Source organism: Dermacentor andersoni, chromosome 1 (genome assembly GCF_023375885.2).
Source record: "Dermacentor andersoni chromosome 1, qqDerAnde1_hic_scaffold, whole genome shotgun sequence".
In the NCBI taxonomy this organism is placed as follows: Eukaryota; Metazoa; Arthropoda; class Arachnida; order Ixodida; family Ixodidae; genus Dermacentor; species Dermacentor andersoni.
Window position 1 is genome coordinate 330291106 of NC_092814.1, and position 25260 is coordinate 330316365.

At 43.6% G+C, this 25260-nt stretch overlaps 1 protein-coding gene and 1 long non-coding RNA gene across 2 annotated transcripts in view; one reads left to right on the top strand and one right to left on the bottom strand.

The window, feature by feature from the left end:
* The window catches only part of LOC126516691 (rab-like protein 6), a 90279-nt gene that overhangs the window by 36594 nt on the left and 28425 nt on the right, over window positions 1-25260 (top strand). Inside the window, exons 7-10 of the mRNA XM_050166786.3 lie at window positions 4429-4532; window positions 15309-15433; window positions 20858-21171; window positions 23278-23353. Of these exons, the coding sequence (XP_050022743.2) occupies window positions 4429-4532; window positions 15309-15433; window positions 20858-21171; window positions 23278-23353 (619 nt within the window). The remainder of the gene's footprint in view (window positions 1-4428; window positions 4533-15308; window positions 15434-20857; window positions 21172-23277; window positions 23354-25260) is intronic.
* LOC129381164 (uncharacterized) lies at window positions 20965-23053 on the bottom strand. The gene is made up of 4 exons (XR_008609398.2): window positions 22740-23053; window positions 22600-22678; window positions 22367-22494; window positions 20965-21055 (listed from the first exon to the last, which is right to left on the bottom strand). It is a non-coding gene; the product is annotated as an uncharacterized lncRNA (long non-coding RNA).

Here is a 25260-nt window from a genome sequence, read left to right on the forward strand (position 1 = left end):
CTCGCACAGAAACACATGTCAGTGACATGCAAAAAGCTGTGATGGCCACATCTTAGCATGTGACTTCTACAGATGACGAGCCTCATCATAGCAGTGCCCAACTGGCCCTGATAGTTGGTGCAGGCATCAGTCAGCAGATTCCGAAATGGAGCCACCACCGCCTCATAAATACAAGCCGTCGAGACGAGTAGCAGAGGCATTGCTGCCTGTCTACGAACGCCTGTCTGACCCTCAACTGCTGGAGTGGTACAGGGACAACAAGACGTAGAATGCGGCAGAAAGCCTGCATTCAGTCATGTGGTCAGTGACTTCAAAGGATCAGCACGCTTCATTATTTGCAGTGGAGGCGGCAGTACATGAAACAGTTGCATGCTATGTACTTGCGTGCCTACACTGAAATGTGTAAGTCTGTGGGCATCAAATCTGGTAGCCTCGCCCTTCAAAGAGCTGAGGAAAAGAACAAAAAAAAAGGAAAGAAAAGCACGCAGTGCAGAAAAATATGAGAGCAAGGACATAAGAAGACCCCTACAAGCAAAGACTCTAAATATTACAAAGCACCAGGGCATTTTGATGGACATGTAGTGGCTGTGCAACTTTAGTGCCAGTTTTCTCAGAAGTATGTTTTGACCCAATTGTCCTGCTTGCAGAAAGTGTAGCACGACTATGGCTTGATGGATTTTCATGAGGTCTGTTACATTGTACAGTGAAACCTCGTTAAACCGTAGTTGGCCGGAGCTTGGAAAAAGTACATACTAAACGGTAGTATTGTTTAGCCAAAATAGCACAAGATCGCGCCCACTTACCTGTCAAAAATGGAACACGGAACTCTGAGAGAGTGCGATGAAAGGGGAAACGAACTTGCAGTATTTATTCACTTCGCATGACAAGTGTTATTTTTGTTTGATGCCGTTGCGGCCTAGCAGCGATGATAGCGGCCTCAAACTTACTGAAGCTGCGTGCCAACTTTTCAGCCAGCCCCCTCTTCTCGGCAAACACTCGCATGGTAGATTCCTTGTTGGCGTTACGTATTCTCCGTGCACACGCGCGGTAGTGCTGCAGAAGTCGCGGGGCGCCGTTTTCATTGCGGGGTGCTGTTCTCATCGCGACAATTGCATTCACGAGGCTGACGTAACGCGCAGCTTCTGCCACTGTCGGGCCTGAATTGCCTGTGCTGTCACTTTCCATGTCATCCTCATCACTGTCGCTAGTCCACAGTTCGGCAACAATGGCAAAAAGTAAAACCTCGTAGCCAACATCTCTTCGCAGTCGCAGCAGCACTGCCGAGCAAATTCTTCGCATCCCAAATGCCACACACCGTAGGCAACAGCAGATCCCTGTCGCGTGCCCGCGTCGACTACTTCGTGTCATGTTCGATAGCACAAACGATGTCTCACTTTTCTTCTATGCTGAGCACCCGGCGTCTTTTCTATCCAAGCTTCGGCATGACGCGAGTCCTCGTTTGCACAACGCCACAACACTCTGGTGCAGCGTTGAAATGATGTTGATGTTGATGTGGCTTCACGCGCGAACGTACAGGGCGCTTGGAGGCCGTTGTTCCGATCTCTGAGGCTTGTTGTTCTGCTGGTCTGCCCGATGGAGACGACGCACTGCCGTGTTTGCACGACGAAAAATGGAAACGCTACGTGTTAACCAACACGTATGCAATAAGCTGGTATGGTTTATGCGGATGCAAAACACATTATGTTCAATGGCCGCTGGGTCGGTGATTTGACTTTACTACTTTTAAAACGAAACTACTGTTTAAGCAGGTAATGTTTAACAAGGTTTTACTGTATTGCTTAGTAAATTCTCTATTGTGACATTACTGTGTTTTTGAATTACTATTTCATTTTTTTACTCGGCTAATTTGACATGACAATAACGACTGCATTATGCAAACATGGATATAACATTCTGTGTAAAAAATAATCGGGGTGATAAAAATATTTGGAGAATATCACTGCATGATCCATTCTTATAGCTAAAATATAAGAGCAACTGTGGGCTTCTACCATGTTTTTTTGTCGCAGCTTTCTGCAAGTTTGGTACAACAATGATGCAAATAACAATTTATGTCAAAACTACTGGAGGTATCTTGATGAAACTTTGTAATTAGTCATTCAGCGCACTTCCCAAAAAGCATGCATTTCATTGCTCTACTACAAAAAAAAAAAATAAAGACACCTCTGTTCCCCCCTTAACATCCCGAAGCTTCACAGTGGGCTATGAGGGATGCTGTAGTGGAAGACTAAATTTTGACCACCTGGGCTTTTTTTCATGTGCACCTAAATCTAAGTACATGAGTGCTTTTGTATTTTGTATTTTTGTCCCTATCAAAATGTGGCTGCCGTGGCCGGAAATCGAACCTGTAACTTAGTGCTCAGCAGTAGAGCACCATAGCCATTTAGGCACCATAGGAGTGGGTAGATACCACATTAACCCTTTCAGGGTCAATTTTTCTTTTGCCATATGCGACCGCCCAGGGTCGATTTTTTTTTTATTGCAGATTCCAATTCTCCTGAGGGACCTATTTCGAAAAAAATTTACCGTAATTTTTCTAGGGTAACCGTAAAGTGAGAAACAAATATTTTGCATTGGTATATATGTACTCTCTAGTCATGGATAACAACAATAAAAAAAAAAAAAAGGAAGTAAACTTATAAGAATTAAAAATTTGATGCATTGTTATAGTTTAAGGCTTAGAATATGTGCACACGAGAATATTTCGCAAGTCTCAAATGTTCCTGCTCTTACAGTAATATTTACGTCCATAGCGTAATCGAACTGCATAGGTGAGTGCACTCAAGAAACCTGGGTGGTTCTGTGCCCGTCAAAAAAGCAAAATGTGTGACAAACTTCTGCTAATCTTCATCTTATTGCCAACCAGAGGCAATTAGATATCGCGAGTGCCCCCCCCCCCCCCAAAAAAAAAAGAAAAGAAAAAGGAAACACATGCACGGCAACATCCTTCCTATGCTCACCCCTGTGAGCACTAAACGAGCGAGAAACAGGCGGCCGCCCTTTGAGCGATTAGTAACAAGATAGCCATCAGTTCTGCGAGCGCAAGAAGCTGAAACCGCCCGCAGAACAAAACCCAAACCGCTGCCCGCGCGTGCGCCAATGCGTGAGCGGTAGTATATAGACGCGCCGGAACAATATGGCTCTAAAACAAACCATGCAACAAAAACCAAGAGAGGGAGACCTGAGAAAAAAAAATTCCCTGTATTCCTAAATAGTGGCAGCACATGCCAGGAAAGAAAAAAAAATTGGCGCGCTTTTTAAGCATACAGATGGCGCCGTAAATATATGTCATTGACCATTTTGGACTTGTTCGCGGTGCCATATATTTACGTCATTGACACTGAAAGGGTTAAGTTGCCAAGAGGCTACTGGTGGGCCAGAGGTTTTCAGGGATGCCTATTACATACTGTACATAGAGAATATTCATTTCATCATCCCCAAATCTAAATAAAAAGCACATTCACGTGGTGTGTCCTCATGATTTTCCTCTGCCGTTGCCCATTCTTTTGCTCCTTTGCTTTTGTGTGATGCACTGCGCATCGTCACTTGCTTTCTATTCGATTCCTGAAAAACAGACAGGCATGGTGTGTCTTTCAAGAAACAGTTGCTAGCCTTTTTTTTTTCTTTTTCTATTGTGGGCTCATTCTGCATGTTTTTGTGGTAACAATACAGTCAAGCTTCCATTAATTTGATCCCAACAGGATTGCATGAGTCAGTCAAATTATCTGCCTGACTGAATGGAAAGAAAGAACAATATAATGTCTGAACATTCTAACAAATTATTTGCCAAATTAACGTGTCAGTATGAGTTACCATTAAAGGGCCCCTAAACCACCTCTGACATTTTTTTTCATATTTTAAATGAACACTTCCATTGTGGACAGAGTATTGTGAAAATAATCCTTCACGAAAATGGCAGCTTCACAAAGATAGCTTCGCCAAGAAAGCATTGATGTAAAAAATGATGCAGGCTACTTTGCCATCCAAAGAAAATAGTGGCTGAGCAGAATGCTTGGAAACAAGACAGGAAGGTCACATGTGCACGAGAACATGTCTCACTTTCTTATGCGCCTAATGTAAGCTACGTGGTGTTTATCATAGGTTTGCGCAGGCAAAGTGTTAGCAACACAGCGATGTTATGTGTTTTTTTTTTTTCATAGTTCTTCGTAGCTTTTTTCTTGATGCGAGGCAGTGTCAAGTCGCCAAGTTGTCTTCGAGATGTGTTCCATGACTTGATCTCAAAGTTTTCTTCGTACCTGTCAACATAGACTGTCTCCAATGCTGGTCAGAATTGGAATGCACCCATAATCCCTGAATTTTGGAAATGTCTCTGGTGGTCTTAGTCTGTATGACTGTTGCCTTGCTGGTTATGCTGGATTGACCCCTGCCTGTCCATTATTTGTGCAGCGGGAGAGCTTGCTGCTGCAGCTGGAGCGCAACAGCCAGGAGACAAATGCGACCAACGATGAACTGGACATGCTGCAGGAATCTGAGGAGCAGAACTATGAGTTGTAAGTGCTCAATGCGTTTAGCATCTCACATTGGCGCATGAATTGCATTGGTGATGTGGAATTTTCATGCATGCTGGGCACTTGGTATGCAAATAAAGTGGCCACACTTCCTTTTTATTTACCTAGGTTTTTAAACATGGGCTTTCATGAGAGCCATACAGCACCTATAAACATCCACAGCACTATGTGCAGTCACCGGCCGATTTTCGGGACCCTGTGGGGAACGAAAAATAGTCCGTAATATCGAACAGTCTGAAAAACTTGTTCACTAAAAAAATTAAATTTATTAGGCTTAGAGCATTAAAGAATCTCTAATAATGCCCCGCCTCATACTAGGCATCGAGGTGATGATATTTGAACAGATTTGTGCACAAGTGACGTCGTCTTTGTATACAGTTGACAAGAGCTTCACCATGTTGGCGGAGATCGCCTTGGAGATAGAAATGAGCAATGTTTCTTCGCACCACTTCACTCTCGTGAAGGCACAGGAGGTCGCGCCGAGCATACAAATGTGCAGCCACACAAACACACATGAACATGCGACAACGTCTCTTAGGCACACTTGCTCCGTGGACACACCACGTGCAGAAGGGATTCCATACCAAGTGATTATGGCAATAGTGCTGACGGAAAAAAAAAAGGAGAAAAAAAGCGCCTCCTGGAGAGTGTTGTCAGCCAAGGAAGAGTGGGCATGGCCTCCAAGACCGGAGGATAGTGCACACTCTATTGATAGCATGTGCCTCCCAATGTTGGAGGTTATAAAGCATTGGAAGCTAACAAGCCTGGCCAAGCCAGCAGATAACCAACATGGCAGCCTCTAGGATCGGGTAGCATGGCTCAAAACAAGGGATTTAGTCCAGAAAATTGAACTTTGGGGCCTAAATTCGCCCAAAAATCGGTCGCACAAATGCATGAATTGCATTGGTGATGTGGAATTTGCATGCATGCTGGGCACTTGATATGCAAATAAGGTGGCCACACTTCCTTATTTGCATAAAGTATTTGCATTATTTGAATAAAGTGTAACAATCTTACTTCCTTGTATACTTGATTGCTTGCCACATACATTTTGTTCTTTTTCTTGTTTCTACATTGTTCCACTGTATTTTCATGATGTTCCACCCCCTGAGCAATGTACGGGTAGGGGGGCCTTTTTGCCAGGCAGTTGTCTCTGCCTTTAGCCCCTACATCCCAGACAATGTATTGTCTAAATAAAGCATTCATTCATTCATTCATTCATTCATGCATTCATTCATTCATTAGCTCTATGGGAATACTGATGGTGCATTTATAAGTCCAGAATATCTATTAAGTTCGGGTTTTTGGAGTCCAAGAAATTTGTCGGCAACTGTATATAGTACATATTTTAGAAACGCAAGTAAGCTAAGCACCAGAACAGTAAAGATATCGCATAGTATCAACTTATCTAGTTAACTGCTAGAACGCTGTAACTGTGATGCAAAAAAACAGTAATGCATTACTCTCTATGACTGTGCCATTGTTGCACATTTGGCTGGCACATCATGTGTGTTGTTGCTGCCATGTTTGAAACTTCTTACAGCGAAATCTCTATTGAGACCATTTGTTATGTTCACAGCAATGTGTTATTGGCTGAGCTGAATGTAGGTCGTTATGTGTCCTACTTCGACTATAATAGTTTTCTTAAATGCAAACGGAGATATTTTCAGGACAGCTGCACAATTTGAATCTGCCCTGTGAACTGGAATGGCAGTGTCTTAACCACTAAACTATGCCACTGAGGTAGCTCGCACCACAAAGGGTTTCCTTATCTGACACACAATGATACACCATCAGCTGTGTTTTGTAAAATCTAATGATTGCTGCACCCAAACACCTATTTGCAAAAACTAACCGATTGCATTTTCATGGGGCTAGTGGAGGGAATATTTGCTATATAATAGAGAAGAAGGTAATGACTGTAGGGGTGAGAAGCCTAATGTAAAACATGATGTGCTGTCACAGTCCACTGTTTCAACATCACCTCTTGACGCATAATGTAGAACCGAGGAAAAGAGAAAGAATCGCAAATAGCAGTTTTCCAGAGTTGTGCTAGGCATAGGTGCCACTTCTTCACATATTGGGCAAAAGTACTGTCATTCTTTTTACCTTTAGATAGTACCATATTTATTTGATTATAAGGAGAAGGTGCAGTTGGGGGCCCCGGAAATGTAAATGAAATATGCACTGCAATATAAGGCGACATATAGTAGCCGACAGATAATTCAGGCTTAGTGGGGATTGCCCAAAATACCGAATAATCATCAGTCTGAAAAAATAAAATAAAGCTGTTTTACCATGACAAAAGAGTGCCTTGATTTTGCAAGTGGCAAGGAAAACTTGCGAGTGCAATGCTGTGTGCACATGTTTGCATGTGACCATGTCAGTGTATCATTGTCATGCAGTCCCTATAGACACAGGAAAGTACAGTCAGAGCTTGCGTTAAATATTTGCATCACCTGAAAACTTGGTGAGGTTCACCGCCTTCCACGAGCAGAATGATCACAGGTTTACAACTTTCATTGAGGGGCACTTCTCTTGCTTTATCGTGGCCTGTGTTAGCATAGACAGCAAGGCTGTAGCTGTCTAATGATTCTGAGTGACAAAAACTAGTAAAAAAAGACAACAAAGTTGTCTCAGACCCTGTCATTATTTATTATGCTGGACATGTGATAAGCGTACGACGTGCGCGCAAATATGCAGCTTGCCAGCCCTGGCTTGGCTTGGCCCTTTAGCTTGGCGTGCAACTACAGTGTAATCTTGTTGATATGATTCTGCTTAGTATGTTTTTTTGGGATAATAAGTTTTTCTTTCTCTTTCCGGCCAGCGTCCCGTAGGAGCAATGTATTTTCATGTGGTTATTGCAATCGTGTTTTGACCAGAGATTAGATAATACAACTGCAGAAGTGGGCTTTAACTGGTATTTCTAAAACTCTTAGCTTTATATTCCAGTGTACTAGCTCAGGTAACATTCCAGCGACCCACGGACAATGTGTTAAGCCCCAGCCACACTAAAAGAAAAACGCGCGCAGCACGTCGCTGGTGGTAAAACGTTGCTGCGGCAGTGGGGCCACATCTACTGGCGGTGAGCGACTGCTCAGTTGAGTGAGGAAATGGCACGGCTTCTTTTTTTAACTTCCAGAATAACTTATTTATGGATTTTAAAAAAAAGAAAGCAGTGCAAACTGATGAGCTGTTTCAAAAAGTGTGTTGGCTACGCTTTGCAGGGCGTCGAGTGATGCTGCTCCGCATACATGTTCTGCAGAGCATTATCACTCTATGCCACACGAACCTTTGCTATTGAGTTTTTCACTGAGTACGCCTGTTTTCATACATTTTGGCGCTTGCTTTGGACAATACGATTGATTCCTGCAATTAACCCATGGCCCTCAGTCCCCAGCAGCTGCGGAGCACCTGACCAAGGCGGCGGTCAGACCTGTAACGCAGCAGAGGGTGCTAAGAATCTCTGGGTCGGGACAGGCCGCCAATGGAAACTGACCCTTGCAACGTTTAACAGCCGACTCCTCTCGAGTGAGGCTGACTTAGCAGGACTCTGAGGAACTATCAGACATTGTTTGGGATATCATCGGCCTCAGTGAAATTAGAAGAACCGGTGAGGCTTATACATTGCTGAATAACGGACATGTCCTCTGCTATAGAGTTCTAGATAATAAGCAATACGGGGTAGGATTCCTAATCCATAAGGACATAGCAGGCAACATTGACGAATTCTACAGCATTAATGAGAGGGTAGCTGTAGTCGTAATCAAACTTAATAAGAAGTATAGATTAAAGGTAGTACAAGCCTACGCTCCACCATCCAGTCACGATGATGAGGAAGTAGATCAGGTTTATGAAGATGTTGAATTAGTGATGAGAAAAGTGTAAACTCTGTATACTGTACTGATGGGCGACTTCAATGCAAAAGTGGGGGAAAAGCAGGCTGGTGAACAAGCGATTGGCAACTACAGCGTCTATTCTAGGAATGCTAGAGGAGAGATGCTGGTAGAATTTGCAGAAAGGAATAAGCTAAGAATAATGAACACTTTTTTTCAAGAAGCGTAGCAACAGAAAGTGGACCTGGAAACGCCCTAACGGTGAAACAAGAAATGAAATTGATTTCATACTTTCTGCCCATCCCAGCATAGTGCAGGATGTAGAAGTGATAGGTAGGGTAAAGTGCAGTCATCATAGGTTAGTGAGGGCTAGGATTCACCTCGATTTGAAGAGAGAAAGAGTAAAATTGGTCAAGAAGAAACAGGTCAACCTAGAAGCAGTAAGGGTAAAAGCAGGCGAATTCAGGCTGGTACTTGCAAACAAATGTGCAGCCTTAGAACGGAGAGATGAAGATGACATAGAGGCAATGAATGAAACTGTAACTAGGCTGGCTTCAGAGGCAGCAATTGAAGCGGGAGGCAAGGCACCAATGCAACAAGTAGGCAAGCTCTCCCAAGTAACTAAGGGCCTAATAAAGAAACGACAAAAAATGAAGGTGTCCAACTGAAGAGATAAGACGAAATTCGCAGAACTGTCAAAACTGATCAACAAGGCGAGAATAAGTGATATTCGAAACTATAACGTGAGAAAGACTGAAGAAGCCGTAAGAAGTGGATGCAGCCTAAAATCGGTGAGAAGGAAACTTGGCATAATACAAGCCAAGATGTATGCACTGAAAGATAAGTAAGGTAATATCATCGGCAATCTCGAAGATATAGTAAAAGCAGCGGAAGAATTCTATACTAACCTGTACAGTACCCAGAGGACTCAGGATAACTCCATTCGAAACAGTAATGAACCGGATACAGAAACTCCTCCTATAACTAGTGATCAGGTCAGAAGGGCCTTGCAAGACATGAAACGAGGAAGAGCGGCAGGAGAAGATGGAATAACAGTCGATTTAATCAAAGATGGAGGAGACATAATGCTTAGAAAACTGACTACTCTCTATGCGAAGTGTCTGGCGACTGCAAGGGTCCCATAAAACTAGAAGAATGCAAACATTATACTAATCCACAAAAAGGGAGATGTTAAAGAATTGAAAAATTATAGGCCCATTAGCTTACTCCCAGTATTATATAAAATATTCACCTAGGTAACCTCCAATAGAATAAGGTCAACACTGGACTTGAGTCAACCAAGGGAAGAGGCACGTTTCAGGAAGGGATACCCTGCAATGGATCACATCCTTGCCATCAATTAGGTAATCGAGAAATCCGCAGAGTACAATCAGCCTCTCCATATGGCTTTCATAGATTACGAAAAGGCATTTGATTCAGTATAGATACCAGCAGTCATAGAGGCATCACGTAATCAAGGAGTACAGACCACTTGCGTAAATATCTTTGAAAATATTCTCAGAGATTCCACTGCTACCTTAGTTCTGCACAAAAAAAAAGTAGTATATACCTATAAAGAAAGGGGTCAAACAAGGAGACACAATCTCTCCCATGCTATTCACTGTGTGCTTGGAAGAAGCATTCAAGCTAATAAACAGGGAAGGCTTACGAGTAAGGATCGATCCCATGCTATTCACTGTGTGCTTGGAAGAAGCATTCAAGCTAATAAACAGGGAAGGCTTACGAGTAAGGATCGACAGCGAATACCTCGGCAACCTTTGGTTTGCCGATGACATTGTTCTATTCAGCAACACTGCCGACGAGTTACAACAAATGATTGAGGACCTTAACAGAGAGAGTGTAAGAGTGGGGTTGAAGATTAATATGCAGAAGACAAACATAATTATAAGTAGCTGGGCAAAGGAACAAGAGTTCAGGATCGCCAGTCAGCCTCTAGAGTCTGTGAAGGAGTACGTTTACCTAGGTCAATGGATCACAGGGAACCCTGATCATGAGAAGGAAATTCATAGAAGAATAAAAATGGTTTGGATCGCATACGACAGACATTGTCAGCTCCTGACTGGAAGCTTACCATTATCATTGAAAAGGAATGTGTATAATCGGTGCATTTTACCGGTGCTGACATATGGGGCAGAGACTTGGAGACTGACAAAGAAGCTTGAGAACAAGTTAAGGACCGCGCAAAGAGCGATGGAAGGAAGATTGCTAGGCATAATGCTACGACACAGAAAGAGCAGTTTGGATCAGAGAACAAATGGGTATGGCCGATATTCTAATTGACATTAAGAGAAAAAAATGGAGCTGTGCAGATCATGTAATGCGCGGGTCAGATAACCGTTGGACCATTAGGGTTACAGAATGGGTACCAATAGAAGGGAAGCGCAGTAGAGGAAGACAGAAGACTAGGTGGTGTGATGAAATTAAGAAATTCGCCGGTGCTAGTTGGGATCAGTTAGCGCAGGACAAGGGTAATTGGAGATCGCAGGGAGAGGCCTTCGTCCTGTAGTGGACATAAAATAGGCTGATGACGATGATGATGATGATGATATTTTCCGGTTCCTGTGAAGATCGTATCAACGCGATTCAACTGTACTCGGATTCTCTAGGCTATGGATTGGGCCAGAAGTGCCATTTCACTACTTTTAATTAGAGAATGCACTGGCAGTGTCGCAAAACTAAAGCTTCGCTCATTCTGCTTGTAGTGGCGCCCTAGTTTTCATGCCGTCGTACAAGTGCAGTCCAAAAGACTGAACAGTGCGCTGTATGGTGTCTCAAATTACAGTCATCATTCGTATAGAGTGGCTAATGGGGCTAGTGGCAATGCCACAAATCAATTGGCGGCAGCAACTGATTCAGTTTAGGTCATTCCTAGTCTAACAGAAAAAAAAAAAAAATGAAATAAATGCATCCTAGTACCGTATTTACTCAATTCTAACGCGTCCTTGATTGTAACGCTCACCCGTTTCTCGTGACCAAAAAATGAAAAAAAAAATGAGAACCTTAATTGTAATGCTTACCCGTTTTCCGTGAAAAGAGAGAGAGAGAGAGAGGGGGGGGAAGATCGCGCACCTCGTGCTTTCATATAGAAATACTATTTTCTCTCATTTAGAAAAAACACATTTATTCCCAATACACTGAAGTTGGGATGAATGAAAACTTAAATGGAAGCGGCGTACCTTACCGGCAACATTTTCACTGCACCGCTACGAGTTGCGTGGGGCAATAGATATCACTCTTCGTCGCTATCAGACAACTCCTTATCGCTATCAACAGACCAAAGCATTTCATCCTCAGTGCCGTCCATGGCATTCGAAATCCTGCACTTTTTAAAGGCCTTGTTGACCATGGCAGACTGGATCGTGCACCATGCATCTTTCATCCATCCAGCAAAGTCCTGCAGCGAGGCACGCTTCATTTTATTGGCAGGCGTGAATTCGTGGCAGCCACTGACAAGCCATTTGGTGTAGAGCGCCCGAATTCTATTTTTCACTGACTTGTTTAAACAAACATCGAGCGGCTGGAGCTGCGATGTCATGCCGCCGGATATCACGACAATGTCGGTGTTGCATGCAGCCAGCTTGTCCTTGATGCGCTGGTCAAGGTGGCACATGAACGCGTCGAGCACAAGCATCCCACGCAGACGCAAACTGCTGCCGGGTCTCTTCCGCCAAACATTTAGCGACCAAGTCTGTCGTCATCCAACCTTTTTGATTTGCGCGCACAATCACGCCACTCGGAAACACTAGTCCTTTCGGGAGCGTCTTCCGTCTAAAGATAAGATATGGGGGCAGCTTGTGGCCATCCGCAGTGCAACAAAACGTTGCGGTGACTCTAGTTTTTTTGCGGCCGGAAGACAAAACGCGCACTTGCTTTTACCCCCTTCTTTTCAACGGTTGTGGTGGCAGGCATGTCAAAAGAGCAGCATCTGATTGGCATTTCCAATCTGTCCGAAGTGGTAGCCGTTTCTATGGCGCAACTTCAAAACTTACCGCTGGAAACTGTGCAATTTCTCTTCATATTCTTCGGGCAATTTTTGGCATATCCCTGTCCACCTTCGAAGAGAAAAGCCTTTTCTTTTCATGAAATTTGATAGCCAGAACCTTCTCACTTTGAAGTCACTCCGCATTAGCGCTTTCTGTAGGGCTAACTGCATCGCCTGTACTTTGAGCAGATCAGTCATCACAGGCTGCTGTGCCGCTTGCTGCTCTTGCACGTATTCCACGAGCAGTACTTCTATTTCAGCGAAGCAGCCCTGCTTCGATCCACTGAAACCCTTCCTTGTTGCTTTGCTGGCTAAAATATTCTCCTTCTATTTGCAGCAGTCCCGCATGCAAGTTTCGGGAACTCCGAACGCCCGTGATGCGGCCCGATTTCTCTCCGTCTCCGTGCACATGATAACTTTCCTTTTAAATGCAACATCATGGTGGACTCAGTGTGTCTTCACAGTCGGTGCTTCCATGGTGATTGAATAAACGCAGAAAATGGGAAGACAGGCGGTAGTTACAGCAGCGCCTCATTACACTTACAACATGAAGGTATGCACATGGAGGAAGCTACGGCAGCTAGGCTAGAAGTGTGTACGAGGTGGCCATTTTTCGAATGTCGATGTTGATATGGTAACGCGGATTTAGGGTTGTACTCGATTCTAACGCACATGCAATTTTTGGACCCGTGTTGTAGGAAAAAAGGTGCACGTTAGATTCGAGTAAATACAGTAAATGTCACTTTCTCGCATGTCCGACTGCTGCTTTCCACCAGCTGTCAAGGCAGCACTTTGTCCTTTAGATGGCTCGTTAATGAAGATGATGATGATGATGATCAACGGCATTCACTTTGCATTGATGTGAGGGCGCAGATACTGCCTCACCAGCTACTAAAGTTAATTAGTTGCTACAATTTGCACTCCTGTCTAAAATCAGGATTGCTGGAAATTGGCCATGCTGCTGCCATATTAAAACAGTAACTGAATCTGTCAGCCTCGCATGTAAGGCGGGGGTGAGTTCAAGGCTAAAGATTCTGGGAAAAACCTTTCTTTATATTTGAATAAATACAGTAATACATCAATTTTCTCATAACGCTGTGCTAAGAATAAGGCATGTTGCTCTCAGAGTATGAAGCTGGGGTTAGTTGGCTTTCATTCAACATGGCCAACATGGCAGATGATGGGAGCTCTATAAAGGGGACAGAATTTCTGTCTACTGATTTTGTGGGGTCTCAAACATGCTCTTGTGACGAAGGAACAGCAACACAGTAGTGGGAACAAACAAAAGGGCATTTATTGCAATTTCTATGCACCAAAGCTCATCTAGCCGAATCACAACCAATGGAACATGCCGATGGGCACTAATGAATCGAGGAAGTCTGATTCACCGCGGCAGGATATAGAGCGAATACGTTCAGACCAAGATCTAATTGTTCGTGTGTACAGTCACGTGAACGTTAACGCATTTGAACGATCGTGTTCGTCCATTGTGGTGCCCTGCTCCGAAGCCTCTAGCGGGACAATCCCACGAAGCATGCCGGAGCACACGTGAAACATCTGCATGCGCAGCCTACCCCAAGCCACAGTGGTAGAGTCGACTTCTTTTTGTGCCTGAGTAACCCTGCTGTTAGGTGGCATTAGCAGATGCGAGAGCCATGCAGGGAAAACGTCAGGGGATGGATGAGAGTTGTGCCCCCACAGCTTTTGTTCAGAGCCATACAGTATGTGTAAGATGACAAACTTGCAGACACAAAAGCATTATACTAAGTGAGCTGCTTGACTGGCCTTCAAAGGGGCATCTTCAAATTTGTCATGTCTGTATTATCTATACCCTATGGTTTCGAATAGAGTCAGTTGATAGCGCATCTGTCCTGTTTGTATACTTCCTGTCCTGTGCTGTTTGGCACATTGCTGTTACTTATGTGTTGCTCCATGTAATGCATAATCAACCTGATAACTGGCATAATCTGCCTTTTGCCAGCCATCAGCAAGATATCGCTGCAGGGTCAGAACAAGGTCACTCTACAGCAAACTGTGTACTGTGGAATCTCGTTGATACAATTCTGTATAATAAGTTTTTTGAGATAATATATTTTTTTTTCTTTTCCCAGCCAACGTCCCATAGGAGCAGTGTATTTTCATACGGTTATTGCGACCGCATTTTCACCTGAAATTGGATCATACGACTGAAGAACTGGGCTCTAACTGGTATTTCTACAGCTGATAGCTTCATATTCCAGTGCTCCAGCATAAATAACATTCCAACGACCCACGAACAACGTGTTGAGACCTAGGCACACTGGAGGGAAAACGCATGCGGCATGCCGGCAGCAGTACTGAGGCACTGCGGTCACCCCGACTGGCGGTGTGCCACTGCTCAGTTGAGTGAGGGAATGGAAGCTGCTTCTTTTTTTAACTTCCAGGACTTCCTTATGGCCATTTAAAAGAAGGTTCAGCACAAACTGACAAGTAATTTCAACATTGCTAAATAAAAGTGCATTCACTGCAGTTCATGTGGCATCGAGTGATGCTGCTTCCTATAACGTGTTATGCAAAGCAGTATCACTCAACTCCACACGAACCTTTGCTATTGAGTTTGTTGCTGATTACGTCTATTTTCATACTTTTCAGAGCTTGCCTTGGTTAATACGACTTTTAGGTGATACATTTTATTTTCCGGTTCCCGTTAAGATCGTATCAATGGGACTCCACTGTACAAAATGAACCAAAGTCGAATTACCGGAATATTACTATTACCAGAAATTACCAGAATAGTACAAGCTAGATTTATTTTTCTCTTTAGTGTCCCTTAAAGTCCTTCCATAATGAAAAATTGCATTTTTTGAGAGATGTTTGACATTGCTATGATTAGTGCTGCTTTTTTGCACCTTTTGCAATTTTGGTTTATTTGTTTTGCAGGTTTGTTGAAACCCTCAACAATCGGCGGCGGCAGATGGCTGAACAGCTCTCATCAGCCTCTAAGTTTGCAGAGGCAGCAGCCACTATGCCAAATGGATTGCCTTCCAGTGCCACCACAGCCAACTGTAAGTGAGCTGTGCATCAATTTGGTACTACAGTTGACTTCCATTAATTTGACCCTGGCAGGACTGACGAAAGTGATTGAATTATCCGGTGGGTCTAATTAAACAGGATGCAGAAAAAAAAAGGCAAAACACACTGTTGATTCATTTGGCAATATTTGCCCGATGCCATCATGCCCCTGAATCAAACACTCACCCTTTTTTTAAACACGATTTTTTAGAAAAAAAAATAAAAACGGGCAAGGAAAAAAACGGGCAACAATACGAGGTGTGACACAAAAGAAACGAGACTGGTCCAATAACTTATTGTACTTACTGAATCAGTTCTCTGTGACATTATCACCTTCAAAGTCTTCCCCTTCAGCATTCACACACTTCTACATTCAGTGCTGCCATTGCTGGTAACAGTTCTGGAATGAGGTTCTTGGAAGGCCCTTCAGGAGATTCTCCGTTTTTGCCTGAACCTCTTCAACTGAGATAAAATGGGTTACCTTTAAGCAAGATTTAACTTTAGGAAGTAAAACAAAGTCGCATGGAGCCAAATCAGGTGAATAAGGAGGATGCCCCATCACAGTAATATTTTTGCTGGTCAGAAACTGCTTGACAGATAGGGCCGTGTGAGCGGGTGCATTGTCCTGGTGTGACAGCCATCCATCAGTCCACAACTGTGACCTTTTTTTCCTAATTTTTTCACGAAGTCCTTTTAGTACTTCAATTTAGTTGTGTTGATTAACAGTTTGACCACTGGGAACCAACTCAATCATTACAATTCCATTAATGTCGAAGAAGACGATTAACATTGCCTTGAATTTTGATTTTGACATGCATGCTTTTTTGGGTCTTGGTGATCCTGGAGACTTCCACTGCATTGACTGGCGCTTACTTTCTGGGTCATAGGTAAAAATACATGTCTCATCACATGTTATAACAGATTCCAACAAATTTGGCTCGTTTGCAATGCGTTCTAACATGTCCGCACACACGTCGTTGCGGCACTGTTTTTGGTCAACGGACAGAACTTTTGGAACAACCTTCGCGAAAATCTTCGTCATGTGTAATTCGTCCATTAAAATGCGTCGTACAGCTTCCCTATCCAAGTGAACCAACTCCGCCACTGCACGAACACTTATTCTTCGGTTACCACTGATCACATCACGAACTTTGGCAATGTTTTGATCTCTAATCGCTGACCTTGGGCGCCCAGCACGTTCATCATCTTCCAGATTGTCCCTTCCCCCTGAAAACCGCTTATGCCATTCAAACACACGTGCACGAGACAAGGTTACATCTTCATAAGCCTCGGTTATTATTTGAAATGTTTCCGTGACTGATTTCTTAAATTTCACAAGAAACTTTATGTTGATTCGCTGTTCAGTTTTTACATCGGACATTTTTCCGGCAGAATGCAGTTGCACGTGTTCACTCAATGACTCAGCACTCCCAACTGGCGTGATCGGTTTCGTCGAAACTGGAGGCATGAATAGAGGAGGTGTGTGGGATTACGTCAGCAAAACAGTTGTTGCCAACTCCTCTCTTTTTTCAACCTATACACTTAGTCTCGTTTCTTTTGTGTCACACCTCGTATGTGTTGCTCAATGGCAGCTGGTTTCCTAAAGTCAGCTTCGCCGCAATACACCTATGTTATGCGGTAAGGCATGTGAGCACATGCAATGAAGGCGGCTTTGGTTGCGTGCACAGGCAATTTTCAGCCTAACTTTCTCAAAAAAAATAAAAAATGCAGATCCCACGCATTGTGGGAATCGATGTAAGCAGAGCTTTGTATGCTGTTTGCTTTGATTTACGATAACAGTGGTGTTGGCAGCAAAGGTGTATTTCTTCAGCGTTTAGTCCAATACAAGAGTGGTGAGTTGATGTTAAACATTACCTTGCGTGCTCCACTGCTGTTTGTCTGCATATTCCACAGAACACACAGGGAGATGTGTTGGCTTGAGGCGTTGTTGTGCGTCATTATTCATAATCTCTCAAAGAGTTGAGCATTATCATTGCTTCACATGGCACATCGCATTGTGGCAGAAGTATTAAACCTTAATTGAATTATGGGGCTGTGTTTAATTCAATTAAGTTTTATAAAATTGTATGTATACCTTGTATACACACAATCGCAGTCTTCACCACATTTTGCTGCGTAGCGAATATGCTCCTGTTCCGCACTGCACTTCTTTCAGGCCTGGGTGCCCTCAACGCTGAGTGCACGCTTTGGAGCCATTTTGCTGGTGCGTGTTTAAGTGCTCCTTCTGCATACATGACCAGCACGCTGTTGAGATGCCAGCTCCGAACGCTCTCTTTAGGCTATGGACAATTGTAATTTTTACACTATCACAGCCCAGCACGTGACCTCCACAGCCCAGCACCTGAGGGGGGTATTCTGTAAGAGTCCACCTAGTAGACTGTCCATTTCGGCCGCTGCTGATTGGATGCAGCTGTGTAAGTGAGGAGGAGACGAGCGGCCCTAGTCAATCAGCAGCGGCCGAAATAAACTGTCCACTAGGTGGACTCTTATAGAATACCCCCCCCCCCCCCTGCATTTTTATTGCATAGGAACGCAAGCATAGCATGTGCCATATGCACAAACTACGCATCCAGGCTCATGGCGGCGCTGGCCGGCATGTGTGGAGACAAGCGCCATCTGGTGGTGTTGCAAGAAACCCAGCAGCACGCGCGGCAAGACCATCACAGCAGTGCCCTGAATGTCGGAAGAAGAGGCAAAGAAAGCTTTGCTTTAAAGAGAGGGGAAATGCCATAATCAGACATTGTGAGCTACAGTTATTGCTTGAAAATCTTCCTAGGGCAGGTTGAGAATATGCACTTTCAATGGGAGATTGACATATTCCACACATTCACTGTCCCCCGAGCTCTAGCGAGACAGACGCTGCCTCTAAGGGGGTCTCTGTTTTCTGCAGTTACTGTATGGAACGGCATAAGCTCGCATGTGAGAATAAAGCCAATAAAGCTCCAAACTGGTTTTGCACAGCTCACAGCCTCAAATGACAGCGCTTGCGGAGTCAAGGTCACGTTAGCAGTATCTGTGCTTCATGACGATACATGACACTTATGGGTCTATGCCATGGGAAAGCGTAAAGTACACCTGGAACCTCAATCATCACGAAATTTCTAGTGCTGTCATGCTCATTATGGGCTGCAGCATGTGTATGGCCAAAAGTGCTCCAAGACTGCATGGTGGTGCCGAAAAACGAAAAATTAGTGAAGTAAACAGTACTCTGAAATTGCTGGTATTTGGTCAGTCAATTTTTCGCATGTTCGTGCCATCATGCAGTCTCGAAGCTCCTTTGGTTATGGGTTCCATCTTGCAATTCGTATTGAGCACAATACAGTCGCCGACCGATAAATCGGACACCGATGATCTGAACATGCTCGGTAATTCAGACAGCTTCGCGACACCGCCAGTGGCCCCATAGACTAAATGTGTAAAGATGACCTATATTTTGGACAGCCGCGAGCTCCACATTTGATTACGCGAGCTCTACATTTCACTGTCCGAACTCCATCTGGGGCTGTAGTGTACGCTGACTCTGCAGACATTATCTCCTCTGGCAACCTCGACAAGACATCAAGTATGGCCTCAGAGATTACACGTTTGATGGTAATCCGTGACGCCTTACCTTGGTCGCAGCAATCGGAGATTTAACTGCAAATGCCGATCTTGGAGGGTTTGCCTGAATTATAGGTCACATCAACATCGCGATCACCACATCCTATTGTGGCCACCCCGCACATGGCCTGCTCTTGCCGTTCTGTTTGTTGAGTTAATTTTTCGGACACCATTCCGCTATTCTGTGCTTGGTTGTTTAGCTTGCGTTCCAGACAGCGCTCTGCTGGCTCCAAGAAGTCTTTCTCTGTCAACTTATCGACAGGCCGCGTCAGATGGCATCAGCGGTGCCCTCGCAGTCAGACTCGGAATGAGCCTCAAGTCTCAGTCCGAATGACCCCACAAGTGAAGAGCCTGAACCTGCCATCTACCACAATGTGCTCAAATGTAGACGTCATTGACGACCTGCTAGCCTGCAGTGTGCTGGTTTCTGCCGCCGTTACATTTGAAGACTGCAGATGTTGACAGCACGAAGCTGTGTGCCGAACTGAACGATGATGAAATAATTTACCAAGTTCTCCCATCGTCAAACAATGACTCTAACTCAGGTGATGATGATGTGCCGTGTGCTCCAGAGCCTTCACATGTGGTCTCTAGCCTTTGCAGTCCTTGCATTGGCGTACAGCGACAGCACAATACTTGCAAAAATACAGGCATATTTGGTTGCACATAAACAGAAGTGTGTGCAGCAATGAATCGACCACTTATTCCTTGCCCAGGGGTCGTGAAACATAAGTGATCTTTTTTGTATACATTCGTATTTTTCGGACATTCTATAGTTTGTACTTATTTACGATCCACGTGGAGTCCGAATTATCGGTTATCGACTGTAGTACATATTAATACACTCGAGCCTCGTTATAACGAAGTTGAAGGGGTAGCTGAAATGACTTGTTTATATCCATTATTGCCTTTTACTGTGTAAACACGTAGAATAGAGCAGCATGTGGCACACAATACAGGACGCCTGGAGAACATTTATGGCACCATGGAGGAAGCCCTTGTATGGCACAGACTACGCCGTGGATCCAGGCTGATAGGCTACTTTCACGTGGCTCAGTAGGCTTTGCTGTGTGATTGAGGAGGCCAGTGAACCTCACCACGCTGGCTTGGCTTGGCGAGCTTGTGGCCTCTGAGGTTGCATCTATGCCAGTGTGACTGTAGAGGCCACGCCTAGCTGCACTAGCCCACGCGGCATGCCGCAGAGAAAGAAGTGGATGCACTGGTCTTTCGCACAACTGTTCAAACTTGAGCTTATATTCAGTGGTTCAGTGAATAGTCTTGGCAGATCTATTAGAAAGGTGTTAATTACAATTAATAACCTAGTTGAAGGGACAAGACGGAAGGTTGAGGTCTCTGAACCCTTAAACGTTACTTGCTCACAAGGAACCAAAAAGGTGGTAACTGAAGTGAGAATGTTGTTTTGAAACTGCCACAGTTTTCTTGTTAATCTTTTGCCTATTTATCTTTACTGGAATGCTCTGTGCGACACACCGTTCGCATACACTTTTGTCTTTTTCATTGGCCACCTCCTAGTAGGGGCCATTTTATGTACTTCAACCCAACTTTCGCAACAACTGAGCACAAACGTAAGTGGTTTGCCTCTGTTGAAAACTGATATTGCAGAATCCAGTTTAAAAACAACCAACTTGGACTATTACTCCTGTGAATGCTTGAATTTGATTTCGTTTTCGCTGAGACCTCAATGGGATAGCTGTGATGGTTGTGCTAGGTGTGACTGCTGGTTGGCTGGTAAGATACTTTCTTCAAGTGTCATTTATACACATATAACTGTGCAGTGGTGGGAGAGGCAGGCCGGAGACCGTCTGTTGGTGCCAAGGTGGGACCAGCACCCTCACGAAGCGTGTCAGTGCCTAGTTCGCTGGGACACGAAGCACAGAGGGCGGTGGTAGGAGCTACGTTGCATCCACCACAAGTCCAACAGCAGCAGTCACGGCTTCAGCAAACACAGTCACCCAGGAAGCCTGCTGTTTCACCTACAATTGAACAAGGATACCATGTCCAAAAAGCATCACCAGCTGCATCAAATAGTGATGCTGTTGCTTCTACTAAGGCATCATCAGGAAGTGCACCATCACCGACAGCATCAGTAGTGAGTGTGCATTGAGGATGTGAAATTCAAATTGCTATTTCATTTTTAAAAATCTTATTCGATGATCAAGCTTTTCTGCTTTGATAAGCTACATAAGAGTTGCTTGTACAAGGCTGACTCATTAACTTGTTTTTGTGGGTAGGAGTAAAATGAGTGGGATGAAAGTTAGGGTGAAGGGAAAGCATGCTTTCAGGGGGATGAACCACAATGAATGTACTACCATTTCCAGCTCCTTGGCAAAAGCTGAGTCATCATAGACAGGGCTATCATCTGTCAATCACATGCGCCTATCGAAATCTGAATTATGCCTAATAAAGAAGTGATAGATCTAAAAAAAGTGCTTTTTTTGCTGCATTAGAAGTCTCAACTGACATCATGCAGACACAACACAGGTGTTGTGTCGGCATCTGTCTCCTGTGGCCTCTGACTAGCTAAACAATTTCAAATGACTACTGTAAGCAAAGGAATTGGGGTAGCTGGCTGAAACGTTTCATAGACATACTGTGCAGAGAGTGTGGACAGACACAATTCTGTTGAAAGTGTGCTGGGGTAAGTAGAGCAGCACCAACAACAAATGAAGTTGACATAATTGCTCAGGCAAATGGGTCTATACAGCGTAGAAGTATGTTAGTGATTTGTGAACAGTCGCTGCTGAGAGAGAAGGTGTTTGTTTGCATAAACCCAGTGAAATCGTACATTCTAATGTGGATCTTAAAAAGCACCATGTACATTAAGAATAACTAATTAAAAGCACAATTATTAGCAAGATATGCGCTGGAGACTGTGCTTGGTGTGGCATGGCACATGGGGAGAATATGACATCAGTGGCCAAGGCATGGCTATAATGAGGTATGTAATATGCACAATGTTTCCACTGCAATAACTAAAAATGCATATGTTAGCACTGGGCGCTTATGAGGTAAACTCCTGATGTGTTTCATAGAACGTTGCACATGTCTGTAAAAAAATTTCATGCAAAGGTAAAAACATGTTGGAAAATTAGAAGCCTAAAGTTAACTGAAAAAAAATATATATCTTAAGTGCTGAAGAAGAGTGGTGGGGGGAGGGGTGAGCTTCTCTGAGAGAATAAATTGTAAACCAGGATTGAAGGTGTAATGAATACATTGTTGTGCCAAAAGAAAAATAAAGACTTAGGAGGGTGAGTAAGAAACGACAGGTCAAGCGCTGGACTTACTTATAGGTATACTTATGTTTAGTTGAACATCCTTGGTGTAAGTGGGGGAGGGTGCTGAATATCTTGGCCTCCCTGCTTGTCTTGTACCAAGCAAAAGGGTGGCTGCTTGGGCTGGTTGGTGAAACATTCTTTAGACAAGGAAAAATCCCTTTTAGTGTGCAAAACGGAGGAAGGTAGGAGGAAGGCACACTAAGTGGATGCTGTACATAGGTGTGTACAGGGGGCCAGCTTACCTTCAGCAGCTTACGTTAGCCCCATACTACCCTTCTAAAAAGCTTCCAAGCACCTTCACTGGAAGCCATTTTTTGGCCACTGGAAGAATATTTGATCGAAAATGAAGGAATAGCAATCTTGTACTTACTAATTGGATTACATTGTTCTGGATTACAAGTCTTTCATGATCCTCAGAGTTCTACAGCAGATTAAACACTACAAGGCAAACCTGTACCCGCTCCTTTCCTATCTAATGGCTCTAGGGGGTGAGCCACTACTGCCCTTGCCTCACCCCCATTTCTTAAGGCATGCCTGGTGGACTGGAGCTCATTATAACACATCTAGACAGGATTGACAATTGTTGCAACAACAGTTTGCATATCACACTCTTCATCTCGCCTCCCCATAGCACAAGTCTTTTGAGATTGAACAAAACGTTGTTGTTATCTCATGTGCTGCCTCCTTATCTGTGCTTTTCTCAGTCTGTATCACGCACCTGTGACATCTCTTTTCTGCTCGGTTTTGCTTGACTGGTTATCATCTTTCTTTGCTTTGGCTCGGTGCATACTTTTGTACACAAAGTCAAGCATACTTGAGAGCAGAGGGCAGCCATGCTGTACGATGTATCCAGGGTGCGTTATCGGATAATGTCAGCACAAGGGGCTTGGAGCTGCCATTTGTTTTCTTTCTTGTTGCAGGGCACCCCGACAAAACAAGCTGCCAGCCTCATGTCAAAACTTTTCAATAAGAAACCAGAGAGGGAGGAGTGTATGGGTGAGTCTTGAGAGGCCCCGTGTCATTTATTTTCATTCCTAACATCTATTTTGCTTAATCTTTTTTAGTTTCTAAAAGGTGAAAAGTAGGCTCAAAAATGCCATAAGCTGTCACTCGCTAGTTGCTGCTAGTGGTGACGTAGCAATGCAACCTGACGAGGCTAAATGTAAAGTTTAAATCACTGAACAAGCAAGCGAACAAATAAAATTGCTCATTGCAAAAGTTTAGATTATAGGGCATTGTGATACAGCCGAACATTAATAGGAGAGACCATCTACCAATCTTTAAGGACATCTGTTTTTCTGGTGGGATGGAAAGCTTATCATCAAATGGGTTCAGTGTCCGTACCAGACAGTGGTTAGTTCAGGCAATGTGTGGAAAGTTCGTAAACAAACTTTTTTTCAATTTGTGAAATTTATTTGAGCGTACAGACCCCCAGAAACACTGAAACTAAGAACAGTTGTGGTAGCAGTGCTAAAAAATTGTTTACTGAACGAGCACAGCTTGGGAGGAAGAAAACTAACTTTTTAGTTTGTAACTATGACACTGACCCCCCTCCTGTACCCTCCTGTTTTGTTCTTTGCCATGCAACATTCTTTTTTTTCTTACTATGCTTGCAAAGTTCGAGAAGTCTCTGCAGAAGCTTGTAATGTAATATGTACACTTTCTTTTTTCTTATGCATTCTATGAACACCAGCGCTGTTTAACTGGGTGGTGTGGGGGCTCCCTGAACGTTGAAATTGCTGAGGCTGGGGTCCAAGAAAACTGACAAGAGAGCAGAAAAGATCATCTTTGAGAGAACCAGAAGGATTTGGACATGCAGCATATAGAAAATGTTGCAAAGCAGAAGCAGTGAGTGGACAATAATGCTGCACATAGTGGGCTCCTAGCATGGTGTAGGTGATGTGGTAATGTATGCAGAGAAGGCAGCACCATTTTTGCACAAGAAACTCTCTCTTTTTTCCTCATACAATAGGAAATATGAAGTTGCAAAAGGTAGTAGTGCTAGTAAACAACTTCCAAGGAAAAGCAGAGTCTATGTTGCAGTGACCATTGCATACATATTTATGGGAGGTAACATGGCAGGTAAATGTATTTGTTCTCTATGTTGCTCCAGAGTGCCCCCTCATGCCATTGTTGTGCTGCTTTAAAGGATGAAATTCTTTGTATAAGGGATAAAACCATGCATTTTAATTGTCTTTAGACATCTTTGCATCAACATTATAATCTTGGGACATGTTGCAGACAGTAGATGGTCCTTTTAAACAAAACTCAAAGCAGCAATTTTTTAGCTAATTTTTATGCAGTAATGTTTCATGAGTTCATGGTAACACTAAATGTCATTTGGTTGTTTCTTGTTGACATGCACAAAAGAATAAAGTAATCAAACATGTATAGTGGTTTAGGCAGGACTTGCCCCACATTTACCTGCATGGTCTCACTGTTTCATTAGCTCTTGATCATGCCATGGCTTCATGCCTCTAACTTGTGCCAAGTTGAAATATAGCTCAGCACCATATGGAACATAGCTTAGTCCTGCAGCTTTACTATAGTACCCCAGAATATGTGCATTGGCATTAACTGATGTAATGAAATGAGTTCATCTTGCTAAAGGAGTACAAAAGTACCCCTTTTGGTGGGTTACGTATGTCCAGGAGGTGCTATGACTAGCCTGTCAAAAAAAAAAAAAAAAAAGTGCCTGCTTCATCTGCTAAACACCTGTTACACGAATATAGTCCCAAGGCATAGGGTTTTTTTTCTGCAGTTTGCTTATTTTCTTCCTTCCATTCTTTGTTTTTTAACATAAAATTACGAATACATCATCAGCCCACCAAAGCATTGATGCTTTTGATCATGATTGAGCACTGTTAATCCTGAATAGTACAACCTAGTTTTGCATTTAAATA